Source organism: Ixodes scapularis, unplaced genomic scaffold (genome assembly GCF_016920785.2).
Source record: "Ixodes scapularis isolate PalLabHiFi unplaced genomic scaffold, ASM1692078v2 PGA_scaffold7__128_contigs__length_106722199, whole genome shotgun sequence".
Classification (NCBI taxonomy): Eukaryota; Metazoa; Arthropoda; class Arachnida; order Ixodida; family Ixodidae; genus Ixodes; species Ixodes scapularis.
Window position 1 is genome coordinate 35,427,446 of NW_024609882.1, and position 15,570 is coordinate 35,443,015.

General features: G+C 43.8%; 1 protein-coding gene across 1 annotated transcript in view; it reads left to right on the forward strand.

Annotated features, from left to right (window-relative positions):
- The window catches only part of LOC8026196 (adenylate cyclase type 8), a 295,086-nt gene that overhangs the window by 232,742 nt on the left and 46,774 nt on the right, over nucleotides 1-15,570 (forward strand). The window contains exons 2-3 of the mRNA XM_042286207.1: nucleotides 7,339-7,450; nucleotides 14,947-15,074. Coding sequence (XP_042142141.1) covers nucleotides 7,339-7,450; nucleotides 14,947-15,074 — 240 coding nt within the window. The remainder of the gene's footprint in view (nucleotides 1-7,338; nucleotides 7,451-14,946; nucleotides 15,075-15,570) is intronic.

Below are 15,570 nucleotides of genomic sequence, written 5' to 3' on the forward strand. Positions count from 1 at the left end.
CAGGGAAAGAAGGAGAAAAGGGAGCTGGGGAAGGGTATGGAAGGAAGGGGCAGAAGGAAGCTTATAGAGTTTCAGCCGACCTCCTCCGCACCTCAAGTCATACACATTCCAGCCAGCTACCCCCCCCCCCCCCCCCCCCCCACGAAAAAACGTCCTGGCTACGCTACTGCTCTGAGTGTGTCTTACTGAAAACAAGTTTTCACGAGAAATAAACACTCGGTGAACCGGTCGAGTCAACCAACCCCTTCACCTTCTGTAGCTTCGCGGACCAGTTTCTTCTGTCTTTTCCGCCCCATTAATTGTCATCTTGACCTAAAGACCGCTTTTTAATGCGAAAGCATTAAATGGGTCCCATGGAGCGAAGCCGGCATTGTCTGTAACCGTCTGCAGAAAAATGGCACCTAAATTTCCATTCCCAGTCAAACACGAAGAAAAGCACAACAACGCAGATGCCTCGATGCCTCGTCACGGAAAACGGCGGGAGCGCTCAAGGTCAAAGCGGACGCGCCTCAGAAATAAAACACAAAGAAAAAGCGCAGCAACGCAATGCTTCGTCACGGAAGCCGTCGTGAAGCCGGCAGGGTTCGCCGCGCATGCGCAGTGGGGGAGCGTGACGTCACCGCCGCAACGCCGTGTGCGAAAGGAAGACGTGGCGCGCTGCTTGTAGGAATGCACTGCGTGTAAGAATGCTCTCGCATTCCTACACGAAAGCAGTCTTAAGTGTCTCTGCCGAATTTTTTTTTTTATCATATCCCAACTGAAAATTTCTTTGCCTTTGCAATTTCGGTTGCATTATCAGTTGTATTTATGGTTGGCTCGTGTAAATAGTAGCTCAAATTGAATAGCTCTGAGCAGACTTTCAGGGTACCCATTAGAGGTAATCAAATTACTTTTAATCGATTAATTGCTGGAATGATTTTGTGAAAATTTGATTTTATGTATTGGGAAGTAATCGCAAGAGTAATCCGACTACTTTTGGAAGTACTAAAATCACTTGTAACTTTTACTATTTGTTCCTCCCCTTTCTGACTGCCCTCTTTGTTTGTGCAAGTTTTCTACGAAGGGATCCTCGAACGCAGTCTCCGCCAGGAGTGTGTTTACCAAAACTGGTGGATTAAGAGGAGAAATAGTTTATGGTTCTTTGATTCTAATCCAATCATGGACATTACGAACTGACGTTAATGCAATTAATGTAAATGTACAGCGAGCTGGACAAGAATAACGATAAAATACCCAGACAAAGGGGACAATGGACAAACACAAATCTACAAACACGGCTAAGTGACTGGTACGCGACTAAACAAATCCGCCTGGTCCTGGTTTTAACGTCTATCTAAATTATATAGTAAATATTGACCAATCTAATACGTTTCGAATGTATGCAGTGATACAACGCTTCTTTACGCTGGTGATAACGCGGAAAAGCTCGTGTCAAAGCTTAATATAGTGTTAGATAAAATATTCTCGTGGACCGAGAGGACCGCTTTAAAAATAAATACTCGCAAGACTAAAGCTCTAATATTTCTGACTTAGCATAAATCGCTGCCATCAATACGCGGGATTACCGTAAACTCAGTCGACATCCAATTAGTAGACAATTTTAAAACACTTGGTGTAGTGTTTTTTTTTTTTTTTTTTTTTTTTCATCATATGAGTTGGGACCATCATATTGCATGCTTAAATAAAGAGCTATATAAGGCTGGTATGCCGGCACGGATATATACTTCCAACGTCGATTAAACTCTTATTATATAAATCGGTTTCATTCTTATTTAAATTACTGTTCCTTAGTCTGGTGTACAACTACATTAACAAACTTGGAGAAAGCGCATCTAATTAAAAAAAAATAATGCTAAGAACAATTGCAAAGGCACCCTATCTTTCGCATACAGAAGACTTATTCAAAGTTTATAATATACGTAATGTTAAAAATTTATATAACTTTAGATTATCCACAATGCTTAAAAAAGAACTGCAGCATAACACCTCCTCCTCAGTAGTGTCAAATTTACGACAACAATTTTTTTTGACATATCAAACTCGTAACTCTGCTTACTGGCAAGTACCAACGTGTCAAGTGAATGTCGGGAAAGAAATGTTAGCTTACCGCATCCAGAGACTTCTCAATTTATTAATTCACCACAACATTGATAAAGATAAATCGAGTTTCAATACATTACGTGAAATCAGGTATAGCTTTCACGTATATTTTACTGATATTTGGTTCCGTATATATTTGCATGTTGTAACTGTACGCTCTTGTTTAAGTCGGTAATGTAGAAGTTCCTCGTCCTGTTGCGTGCATTTGTATTTATTTATGTAAATGTAGACCTGATGTATTTACATTCGGCTGAGAATTAACAACGTGATCTGGGTTGGATGTGCTCGCTGTAAAACTAACATTTTTTTTTCTCACTGCAATTGCCGCAGAAAGCCCCCTGGATTGGGAGCTCGTCACGCCGTCTATCGCGACTCTTTTTTTTTAATTTTTTTGGTGGCCTATTATTATTTTAATAAAAAATGAATATAAAATCATGATTCATATTATTATTAATATTTGTGTTTGTCCTTTGTCCCTCGGCGTTCCCCTTTTCCATGGTTATTATTGTTAGTTACTGTTTTCAAACCTGCAAAAAAATGTATGTCATTTTAAAAATCTGAGGTAATCGGAAAGGTAAGGTTCCTCAAGCAACGGTCACTTAGCTTTCTTGTTAAGTAATCAAGTAATCTAACTGAATACGTTTTAACCCAGAGTAATTGTAATTGTAATCGATTATTTTTTGGAGCAATGTGTATGAGACTGGTTTTGAGTCATTTTTAGCCTTTCCAGATGCAGAAGGGAATCAGGATATGGGTAGTTCTCTTTCTAGTGTTAGAGACAGAGAGAGAAAAAACTTTCTTTATTTATACGCCAAGGTCCGGCGCTCAGTTGTATTTAGTCACCTACCAGTCCTCACCCAACACGTTTTTCACGTGCTGAATGAGCGCCGGCAGGAGAATATGGGCATCGGTTGGTGGACTAAGCCAGTCCGTCCATGAGTGAGGTTGGAGACTGGGATAGGGAGGAAAGAAAGGATAGGAGGGTAGGTTGAATGTAGGAGCATTGCCACAGGCAGTGTTCTAGAGAGGGGTATTCGCCGCAGTTGGGGCATTTCGGGCGTCCGGCAAGGCCCTGGATATAATGGCGAAAAAGGGGAGTCACGATCGAATTGGTTTGAAGTCTGCGGAGAGGCGCTGTCCTCCCGCGAGAGGGATTGGGGGGGAGCGATAATACGCCTCGCAAGTGGGCTCATTTTCGTCTTCTGCGCATGAGGAAGGAAGTAGCGGTGACGTCAGAACGCCGAGCCCTGATTGGCTGATCGCGACCCCCTATCATAGCGTCGTCTGCTCCTTTGCAACGTCGTCTGCTCGCAACGTCTGCGTCTGTCTTACCTTTCCTGCGACTTTCGGAAGTGCAGGTCTTTACGAGCGAGCTCGACTTCGCCTTTCAGAGCGGGTAGACGAAATAACTCGAGTGGTACGTTGTTTTTGTCTACAAACTAGCAGACGCGCATCAAGGAGGGAAGTCAAAGGACTCACTGGCGAGGTGTCCCGAGGCGCCGAGGCTTGTTTGCTAAGCACCGAGAGTGAGCGTGTTTAGTGTCCGCAAGTTCCCTCCCAAATACTTTTTCCCTCCTTTCCTGTGCGGCGAGGCCCCTCATTTTTTAACGGCGTCGGCGGGTTGGCGCAGTTAACGTCGTCTGCTTTACGTGTGCTAGTCAAAGCGATGCCTGCTTTACCTTTCCTGCGTCTGTCGGAGATTCACCGCTTTTTCACCGGCGAGAGTCACCGTTGCCTCGGGAAACAAGGAGGTAACAAGAGGAAGAAATTAACCTCATAATCTAAAATTGAGGTCAGCGATCAAAGTATAATACGGGAAGGGTTCACAACGGTCGCGCGGGCATATTCCATTCAGCACGCCAGCCGGCCGTGGGCAGACGGTCGCCGAGTCGCGGTGTGCCTGCTAGGCCTAACTGCAAGGCTCGCTTGGTCGCGTTCGGTGGAATCGTGGACGTCGAAGCTTTGCCCGGGTATTTGTGGATCCAGCGTTCTTGTTCGTCGTGGTCGGTTTCAAGTACTTTTTACTTTTTTCTTGCTGCTTGAAGTCGGGACGCGTGAGAGGCGCACGTAGAAAAATAAACGTCCGTGGGTCGTCGCGACCGCGGCGCTGTCGGCCATGCTGATTTGATCGTAAGAAGTGCTAAGACAGCTTCGGAGCTGTCGTAGGATTTCGTCGTAACCTGCGCAAAACTTACGAAAATTTCGTTTCGTGAATACGAATTTGTTCTTAAGTTTTGTCTTACGTACATTTTTGGCGTAAGATCGTTTCGTGAACTACCCTCTGCACTTCCGAAAGTCGCAAGAAAGGTAAGACAGACGCAGACGACGTTGCGAGCAGACGACGTTGCAAAGGAGCAGACGACGCTCAGATAGGGGGTCGCGATCAGCCAATCAGGGCTCGGCGTTCTGACGTCACCGCTACCCCCTGCGCAAGAAGCAGACGAACTTGCCCTCCGCATTGTGGCGGTGTTAGCGCGTAGTTCTCTTAAGAGGGATGTACGCTTCTTGTGCAAGAGTTTTCGGTGTTCCTTGGGGTCATAGTCGGACGGCCAGACGCACGGAGGACCCGGAAAATTCGTAACGCGGGTGAGCTCATGAGCTCTGTTGTGTTCCTCTACGCCTTGATGTCCGGGGATCCACTGCAAGGTAACATGGAGGGAGGGATGCGTATCAAGGTGACGTTGCAAAAGGCTGTGGATATGTCCGGGTAGCGCACCGTCACGAAAACTGCGGCATGTTTCCTGGCTATCTGTTCGAATGCAAATGTGGTGAGTAGGATGGTGAGGTCGAGTGATACGGTTACAGCACTATTGGATTTGAACCAGTACACAATCTAATTTCTGGCTCTACTGGCTGTCTTACCTGAACATCACATACCTTTCACAACCCATCAACTATGGGAACAGCCTCTAATTCTCCGTCGTTACCATTGTACAGCCAGCAAATTTTCAACTAATGCATACGGTTATTATTAATCGTTTTCATTATTTTTTTTAACAATATGCTTATTTGTCCCGAGTGCACTCGTTCGTGTGTTTTGTATAAGTGACCCCCCTTGTGTAATTCTCTTAACGTGCATGTGAGCTGAAGTTAATAAAAGCAGTAATTAATAAGCTACTTAATTAAGTAATCAATGAACATCCTCAAATGTCCTTTAAAAAATGGTTCCCATTCAAATATTGTGTAAAATTGCAAAGCAGATAACAAAAGTTATTTGTTGTAATTTTAACTTCACACAAAGCTCAGTTCGAGTAAAACAGTGACACACTAATGTGCCGGTTGTAAACATACAACATTTCAAAGAGAGTTGTAAAAAAAACAAAAAAAAAACTATGATCTCAAACCCATGATACCCTTTGTTGGTCATGGGGTCCTGTTTTGTTTCTACAACTCTGAAAGGTTGTTAGCCTGACACATAACACGGTGGCCTAGTAGCCTACACGTGATTTGTCTTTCGCCAAAATAGGTAAAGTAGCCTATAACTTTGCACTTCTCTAAAACAAAACTGAACATGTTGAGCATACCACAACATAGTTTCAATATCTAAAGTACTATTACTTTCAATATACTTGAAAGTGTAAACTTGAGGAACTAACCAGTCATTGTTTTGAAGCCCGTCCTACAACGCCTTCCTTGAGAAGGCAGTAGTATCTGTAAATAAATAACTGGCCTTGCTCCATATTGTACGTTTCAGTCATTGTTTAGAAGCCCGTCCTACAACGCCTTCCTTGAGAAGGCAGTGGTATCTGTAAATAAATAAATAAATAAAAACGAGAAGGGACGGACAAACACAAAATTCCAACTGGCAACAACATTTATTGTCACCAAGAGTTTGCTTATATACAGGAAAAGGAAAGCGGTGAAAAAAGAGTGGAAAGGGGGAGCACTATGCCGTCAAGGGTACGTCGCTGTCCGGGGGGGGGGGGGGGGGGGGGTAGGGAGGGATGGAGGAGGAGGAGGAGGAGGAGGGAGGGGAGGAAGCTCTGAACTAAGAAATCTGGTTTCTGTTGATTTGTGTACTGCGCACGCACGGTGAACTCTGCTGCGTACCGTAACATACTCATTCGATATACATGCGCCAGCCTGCATCGGCGCCAAAAAGTGCAAAAGTGCAAAAAGTGCAAAAAGTGTTTTGAAATCGGCTGCACTCGTAAATCCAACATGGCAGTAAGCACTGGCGCAGGAGATGTAGGTAAATCGAACGCAGCAACTATTGGTAAACTCGGATCCCACTCTAAGCATACTTTCTGAAATATGCCTCTTATATCATGAAAGTGGGAAAATGAACTTTGGATGAACGCGCTAGAAATTAGAATAAACACACCAATTGCGGCTGGGGCGATAAGATATACAGTTTGGTTGCTTAAAGGGGCCATGAAACGAATTCTGGGTCGGGATGAATGATATTAAATTGGGACTTTACTAATCGCATATCGTTTAGTTGGCCAAAAGAAAGAGGCTAGAAAATCAAAAGCCAGCTTTTTGGTACGAACATTTGAAAATATAGCGGCCTATTTTGTACCTTCTTGCCTTCGAAAGCTCTCCGCCTTTTTACTCTGATACATCCGCGGTTCCAAAAGCGCGTCACCGGAGCCAAACTGACGTCAGCAGAGCCCAGCTCACGCATTGGACACGAGAACTGCTTCGCTCGGACGTATGCGCTCGTCAACAATCAATCCGTCGACGAATATTCGGAGTCGGGTTCGTGGCCAATGAGTGCCCTGACGGAATTTATCGTCACTGGGGAATGACAGGTCCTATGGTGTGCATAAAAAGCACGGTAGAAGCTAGGAGTTATCGCACCGGTGCCGAAGTGATGTCACGACCACGTGATTTCACAATTCGCATTTGAGTTGAGGATTAAAGCTGAGGAGGAAGAAGTAGGAAAATCGTTTCATGACCCCTTTAAGGCCTGTTCACACATGCAGCGGAGCGCTACCAGCATAGCGCTTACCTCGCGCTAAGCGCGTGCTGACGGGAGCTTTCACCAGCTTTGTATCGCACCATCAAAACAGTTGCTCATGGCAGACGATAAGTAGCTGACGGCACGTGAGGAGCACTACATCAGCGCTTCGCTGCATGTGAGAACCGGCCTTTACTGTTGCTTGTAATAGATTTTCTACTAGCATAAGCAATAAAAAAAGTATACTTAAAGGTCGTTTTTTTTGTGTGTGTGTCTGTGTGTCTTTGTGGACACCTCTGGACTGGGTTCCAACGTTTTGTTCTTTCGCCTTCCAGCATCTTGTTCGCAGACATCCAGGGTTTCACGGCGTTAGCGTCTCGCTGCTCGGCGCAGGAGCTGGTGAAGGTTCTCAACGACCTCTTCGCCCGCTTCGACCGACTGGCCAATGTAAGGAATGGATAATTTTCTCTTATTTTAGACAGGATCGACTGAGGACGTCGCCAACTTTGTCGAACCTGAAATTCAACGTCGAATCTCGAGGAATGACTGCTTTGACGAGCCTTCGAACTTTTGGCAAAATCGAAGAAGTTCGACTTCTTGAACAGTGTTGCCCGACTTTTACGCGAAATCTCATACACGTCTGGGAAAATAATTCACGCCGTAGATTGCTCTCAGTTTTTTAAAAAAATCGTTGGCAATATTTACTCCATAGAAAAGCATGTATAAAAACTTGTATTTATATAGTTTGATATCAGTTGACGAGAGATTGGAGAGAACTCTTTTAATAAAGACATGTTTAATAATGATAATAATATGTATTAATAAATAAATAAATACTAATATATTGCAGGTGCTTAAAGTTCCTCTAAGTTTCATTTCGGGACCGTCGAAGTTCTAAAGTCTTGAAGTCTTGAAAGACTAATCCAAACAGAAATTCTACAAAAAAAAAAACACACACACATTGTAAAAAGACAAAAAACAAAGAAGCTCCAAAAAAGCAGAGTCGTAAGGAGGCAAATATCGTTAAAGAAAAATTGTGAACCGGGTATGTAAAGCCATCAGAAAAAGTCGAGGGTTTGCGTTATAGTCCTATGGCCAATCAAATAATCTCCAGTTATTTTTTATTTTTTTTTACCAGAGGTGGTGTCACTAGCACAGATGGGAGGTTGTTAAAGGGGTACAGAAACGAAATTATAGGGCTCATTTTATTGCTTAGGTATATACCACGTCGCATCAGCTCCTGAGAAACACCTGCATTTTGTTTTTAAACGCGAGAAAAGTAATTTTAAAACAAATACAACTATTTCCCAGTTACGTCTGTTAATTGGGGGGCCAAAGTTTTGCTGGGGGATCACGACGTGTTGCTCCTCCCGCAGTGGCGCCACCCTCGGCAGCACATCGTACTCATTTAGACACCCTAGCCGTGAACGCAATGACGCAATCGCGCTGCTTCACACGGCGCGCGATTGTTTTGGTACCGCCGAGTTGTTTCCGTGTTTATTCATCACGTTTGCGTGCAGGATGCCGGCAAATCGCGCGGCAGAGGGCTGCGGCAACAGCGCGCTGAACTGCGAGACGCCGCCCCACGGGTTTCCGAACGATGAGAAATTCCGAAGCGTGTGGATCCGCCTCGCCCGTCCGCGTCGTTTTTCGGGCCCCGGTGAAAATCGATCGCCTGTAGAGAGTGACCATTTTCGCAATGAGGACTATGAAAGGGGACCGACTGTCCTCAGGAGGCTGGGTCTTCGTACCATGAATAATCTGTTGCTACCAGGGGCTGTGCCGACTATTTTCTTCCAAGAAAAGGAAAGCAGAAGAGCTCAGCGACCCCCACGAAAAGCGAAGCAAACTGATAAATGAGCGCGCTGTTAATAAAACACCTAATAGCGCACACCTCCAGGTAGGCCAATCATCATTTAATGCGAGGCATTTCTTGGCGACCCCGACCCCCTTCAGATTTTGTCGGGCAGACGGTCGGTCTGTCGAATGGTTCGTACCGATAGGGTTCGTACCGATAGCCCGGATTGCATGTCCGTCGCCATGTGCGAGGGTGACTACTCGTCCTTGCCGACATCTTCCGAGTCCGCTTGGTAGTCGAGATCCTCGTCCTGTCGAGTTCTTAGATCATGGCCGAACACACCGCGGACTACAAGCGTCGTAATGAATACGTCACGACGGTCGTCGTGCAGCTGCGCAGTCCTCCGCAACTCCGAAACCCGACATTGTAATACGCAAAAGCCACCGCGTGGCGGCGCGCATAATCACGCCAACCTTTAACTGTGCTGAGGAGCCTGACGTCAGGATTGCGACGGAGTTCCCATGACGCATCGCGCGCCTCGATGGCCCATTTCGAAGCGCACGCTAAAATCGTACCCTTGTCCGATTTTAGCGCTCCAAATACGAACGTGCGATTGTCATTTGCGGAAGTCATATCTCAACTATTTCGGGAAGGTTTCCGTGTAATTTAATTTTTGTTTCTGTACCGTGTGGACCATAATAACTTCGATAGCATTTCCCAAAAATTGTGTTGATGCGCGGCGCCGCAGGTGGTCTCATTTTCCGATGGTCACGACAGACCACGTTGAGAACCCTGAAGGTGTTAATTCATTAATGTCGGAGTACAACAGTATGCACAAATAAGGCTCGAATGGATGGTAAAGAGAGATCGTCGAACATATTATCGGATGCTTGAATACTAGAACCATATGCCAGGCTACGCAAGATGTCACGCATGGGAAAATGCACTTTGGCTTCTAATATGTATGTGTGCCCGAAGCCAGATATGGCAAAATTACTTTCAAAAAGTAATTAAATTACATTACTAATTACTTTTCTGAAAACTGCAAAAAAATGTAATTAAATTACATTACAAATTACTGCAGACTAAAGGTAATGACATTCATTACATTACAATTACTTTCCAAAAGTAATGAAATTATTTTGAAATTGCTTTGACATTACTTTTGAATAGCTTGAGGCAGTAATTCTCGCTCATTTTATTTACCGTATACATCAGCACAGTGTTTACAAAACAAGCCCTCGTTTTCCCCCACAGCGCGTGTGCAGGAACCAGATCCGGGAGAAGCGAGGCGCTGCGCATGCGCGGTGCCGACCGCAGCGCCACCGCAGTAATGTCACCTGATCTGAGTTGGTCTATATGTAGCAAAACTCAGATCTTCCGGTTTACACTGCAACAACCTTATGTGCCTCAATGTGAACCATACTGAACAGTGGTTTTGCTGGTGCACACGATATAAGTGTTAAACAAGATGAATAGCTTCTTTAGATGTGACTCAAAAAGACAGTCGACTCACCGGTTTCGCTGTTACATTCAACGGTGAAGGTTCTTACTAAAAGGGTGGTATGTTTCCGTCTTCCTAATTTAGAAGTTTCAGTCCGTGTCAGTTTGTTAAGTCGGGCAATGGCAGCTCGTAATTACAAGGAGTCGTTACGTGAAATGTTTTCCTTCCGCCTCGGACGCAATCTAATTCTATTCTCCCGAGAGCACTATGCTCGGCGATAACTTTTCTTGGCAATCTAGTGGAGAGGAGGAGAGCCCGCGCACAGCTTTATTCAGCGCTCAAAATGGGAGAGGGAACGCGTGCCTGTACCCTAAACTGCATTTCCAAGAGGAGTTATCGCCGTGTATAATTGACGTATTCTCGGTCATTCCTTTCAAGGAGCATTTTTCCAAAACACCCGAAGAGTCCAAGTTTTTGCGCATTGTCACACAAAGGGCCCAAATAATTGCTAAGCAGAAGCGTCGCCAGTTGAGGAATGGCGCGAGCTTCCTAAATTGTGTACTTTCCTAACAAACGGGGGGCGACATCTGCCTGTAGACTTATTCCCGAATAAACTTACCAAGGAAAGGCAGCGAGGCATACCGCGAGCGGCACCTGCTGTGCTCGAGGACGCGCGAAACGTTCTGGGGCTTTGACGAGGCATTTGGAATCAACTATTGATTCCGGTCGTTTGTTGTTCACAATGGTCGAAGCTTACGATTTGACCTTGCTTGGCGAAAGTACAAGGCTGGGGATCTGTTTGTCTTGTCCTCTCAAGTTTTAAATTATGTCTAACTCACTGGTGATGTGCCCGTCGCCTTGTAGCCTATGAGCCGTTCATCCCTAAGCTGACGCACTGTCAGCTTAGGGATAAACTGTGGAAGCTACGTGTGTGTCGGAGCAGTCACACGTCTATCGTTCGCCACATAACCACGCTCTCGTTCATACCCACGCACAGAGAAAGGGACGGGACACGTGATTAAAAGAAGGTGTTTGATTGGTTCTGGTTAGCTTGCAGCTCCCACAGCACTGTTAATTTAGGAATGAACGAAGTACAGTATCGTCGTGATGACGCGACGCCGTGAGTCTGTCTTGCCTAAAGTTTGTAAGCCGTTGCCTTCCAGCGATGTCTACACGTAAGCGTTTCTCCTTCGCATTTCCAGCCCTCCTTTGTGCGTCTGTCCAACTCTTCGTACAAGGCTTTGCGCTCAAGTGGCCGTCGATTATTTCCTCTGATGCGGTTTCACAACGTTTCATCATGCAAAATAATTTTTCTCTCCTTTGTTAAAGCTTGCAAGCGAATTTTCTAATTTAGGACAAAAGTAATTTCAAAAGTAATGAGTAAATTTCTCGAGATTATTGACTGAAAGTAATTCATTACGTTACTAAATTACTAGCCTAGAGGAGTAATTCATTACATTACGCATTACTCCAAAAAGTGATTTAATCACTGTAATTTTATTACAGTAATGTCAATACTGCCCGAACAAGGTTATTCCATACCGAAGCACACTATAAATGAGTGCGTGCTCAAGATGTCTTCTGTTAAACATCGGGGGTTCGTATATTGTATAAGGCGCAGGATGGCAGCTCGCAACTTCTTCCAAATGTACAGTAAATATGCGAATTCCACGATAAGTCAAAGTCAAAACAAATATCCAAGTATTTTGTAGTGTTCACGTAGTCTACTGCATGCACACATTCACAAGGAGCACATAGTTTGAAGCGTGCAGAAGTATCGGTTTGTTTAAAAGTAGTCTCTTTGGCAAACTACAAAAGCACATTTGTTGTGTTTTTTTTTTGTTGACACCAGTGAAACGATTGACACAAATAAAATTAATCCACGATCTTAATTGAATCAAATTGCATTAATTCTACGGCTTTTACCATAATGTAAATGAATCGATAATAAAACGGTATCATCCGCGTTTGCAAGATCTTACAGTATTTCACTACCTGATAAAGGTCATTATTATATGTATTAGAAAGAAGAGGTGAGTATACAGACCCGTCAGGCAGTCCAGATTTCAAAGATATTTTAGCACTGTGTTGTACAGGCATTGAAACTATAGGTCCGTTCGGTTTGACAGATAGATATTCAAGCAGGGACTAAAAGACACCCATGAAACTTAATCTGATTGGTTTACTAGAACTAACTTTATGCGACTGAGTCCAAAGTTTTTGAAACACCCAAGAAAAGTGCAAAAATGCAAATGCAAATAATAATAATAATAATAATAATAATAACAACAAAAGTTTTTTTTTTTTTTTTTGCAGAGTTTAATGTTTTATATCGGTTCAGCCCAAACCTAAGTTGGCGTGTATGACTAAACCCAGCCGCCAGCGAACTCTTAAAAATTAACACAATATAATTCAAACAAAACACGTGTCAGTTACACAAACCTAGAAGTTTGTGTAATAAAAAGATATCAAACACGTGACAAAGAAAAGGAAACGATAAAAATGCAATAGTACGTTTCAAAGCGTCCATGCTAGTAAAAGATTAATGTCATTGTTGCGTCTTAATTAGAATCATTCTAAAAATATAAAAGCTTGTTTTCGTTTGTTTGTTTTTTTCTTTAGTCCAACTCGAATATGTTGTCAGATAGAGTATTGAAAATGTCTGGCACGTAGAATCGTCGCAGTCGTCTGCCATACCTTGTTGACACCCTCGGCACTTCAAAACGAGCCGCATATCTGAGTGCCCGAGGTGCAGTGAGGGAATTTCGAAACAGGTACTCCAAAAATATTCTACGAAGACAGTTTCAGCAAGCATGGGTTCAGCAGTTCAGCAATTTTTTTCTTGATCTGTTTGTGTGTCTGGGCGTCTATGCGATACTCTTAAACATTCCGTGCAAAATATTATCGATATTCTTGTTCCATATTTCCGAACATCCTTCAAAGATTGTGATTTCGTATCTGAGGACACTTTATAACCATTTTTTACCCACGTTACAACAATGGATGCTCTTATAATATACAAAAAACGAAACACATGCCTGAGATTTTTTTTTTTTCAAACAGTTGTTAGATGCGAATTGCATGACAGATCACTGTCAAATTTGATACCAAGGTACATTACATTGTTAACATAGTAAACAGGGGCACAGTGACATAACAAACCAGATAAAAATGTAATAATAATAATGATAATAATAATAATAATCATAATAATAATAATAATAATAATAATAATAATAATAATAATAATAATAATAACAATAATAATTTAGTTAGCTTGTTACTACAAAACATATAGCCTAGAAATATTCCATCCTTCCTGCGCCAGGCGTTGGGTCAGGGGCCCTATGTTGCACGTTTTGGACTCCCACGGCGACTATGGAGAAGGAAGTGGCGTCAACAACGCAAAAAACGCAGATTGGGTGTTTCTTCTGCGGAAATTTGTCATCAGCGACTCTCACTAATCAACATCCAATCTGCGTTTGCTGCATTGTTGACGTCACTTCCTTCTCTCTAGTCGCCGTCGGAGTCCAAGACGTGCAGCATAAGGCCCCAGCTCGTCATCTATTTCAGCGCATGCGCATAGTGGTCGTACTCCGGTCCAAGTTTGTTAGAACGTTGCGCTAAATGTTCGAAAGCGTCGAACTTAGTCGAACGAAAATCCGCAGCATGCAGGCTCAAGATCATTCCTTGTTTCGAGAGCTCACGGCAGCCCGAGGAAATGTTTCGCAGCCCTCCCAGACATTCCCGATGGCTTTTATATTTGAAATGCTTACGTTAAAACAGCCAAGCGAATGTTTCTCGTCTCGCCGCTATTGTGCTAGGTTAATTACGAAATGCGGAAAAATAACGTAGAAAAACTGTCATTAGCACGAATGTTGTGGAACTCTTTGTCTGCGAGGACGCTCTGAGTCACTGAACCATTCACTGAAGTAAGGTTCGTTTTCGGTAATCATTTCAATCGATTTGTTTTAATAGCTCGCCGATGGCGGCATTCTTATTCAAACCTTCATAATATGTATTCTATCTCAGGAGTTGTGTGCAGCAAATGCCAAAGCATAGGTACGGGCGCATGGCCTCTAGATTTGCATTCATTTCGCAAGTGCTAGCGAAACGAAAGCACGTCTGAAAGTCACGTGGTCGCGCCCGTGCTTTTGCCTCTGCTGCACGCAACTCATGAAATGCAGTATAATGGAACCTTTCTAGAAGCTTCCTCTGTCAGACATCTTCAGAGCCGACGTTGACGGTTTTAATGGTGCCATCACACAACGTCTTCACACGAAGAAAGCTGAACAGGCATAGCAGAATTAATTAATTTATTTCCACGAATCGGCTCATGTGTGCCACTTTCAATTCACAAAGTTGAAGGTGCGTGATTTTGTTGATTTTGTTGTTTAATGAATTCCATGAAAGAAGAAAGTTTAGAGCTTCCTTGAGGGCTACAGAATTAAAGCAATGGGCGCGCGTGCGCTTGCGTATCTTGAGTGCCCATCCGCTCCAGCACGCGCACTCTTTACTTCTCAAATTCCACAGCATATTGTCCGCGATAAACACCGAATTTTTACGCAAATAAAACAAAATTTGCAGACTGTCTTTGTATGACGTATGAGCGGTGTGACCCAGCATTGACTCCGAACGAGACGTTCTCAGCATTAATTCTGATTCACTCTGGTGTCTGTGGTGTGGTTTGAACTGTTTCAGGAAAATCACTGCCTGCGGATCAAGCTCCTGGGTGACTGTTACTATTGCGTGAGCGGCCTGCCCCACGTGCGACCCGATCATGCTCACTGCTGCGTCGAGATGGGTCTACACATGATTCAAGTAATCAAGTAAGGACGTTCACCGCCTTTGATAACACCTGTGCCGCGGGAAAATGCACATTAGAAAATTATACAAAGTTCCTCGAACGTGCAAGCTTTCATTAATATGTCAGCAGTTTGATCGCGGCAGGGGTACGCATACAAAGGGACTTGACAAAAAATGAGCGTTGGAATCATGGCGCTAGCTCACTTGCGCACATTTGCATCAACTGCTCTGGTCTTAGTCGGCTGCATCGCTATAAATAGTGCTCAGTTTTTTCGGATAAATCCGAAAAACTCCGGAAAACACCCGCCGGTAAAATTTTTGGCAATTCGGATTTGTCCGATAAACTCCGAATTGTTATGTGCCCCACAGCATTTTTTTTATTATTATTATTTTTTTTTAACAATTTGAGCAGTGCAGGAGGAATGGTCCTGGGAAAATAACACCATAATTATCTTTCATGCTTCGGACCGTTGTCAAAAGGGGGTCTTACGGCTTGTCTCGTCAAGATTGGTTCAGGGT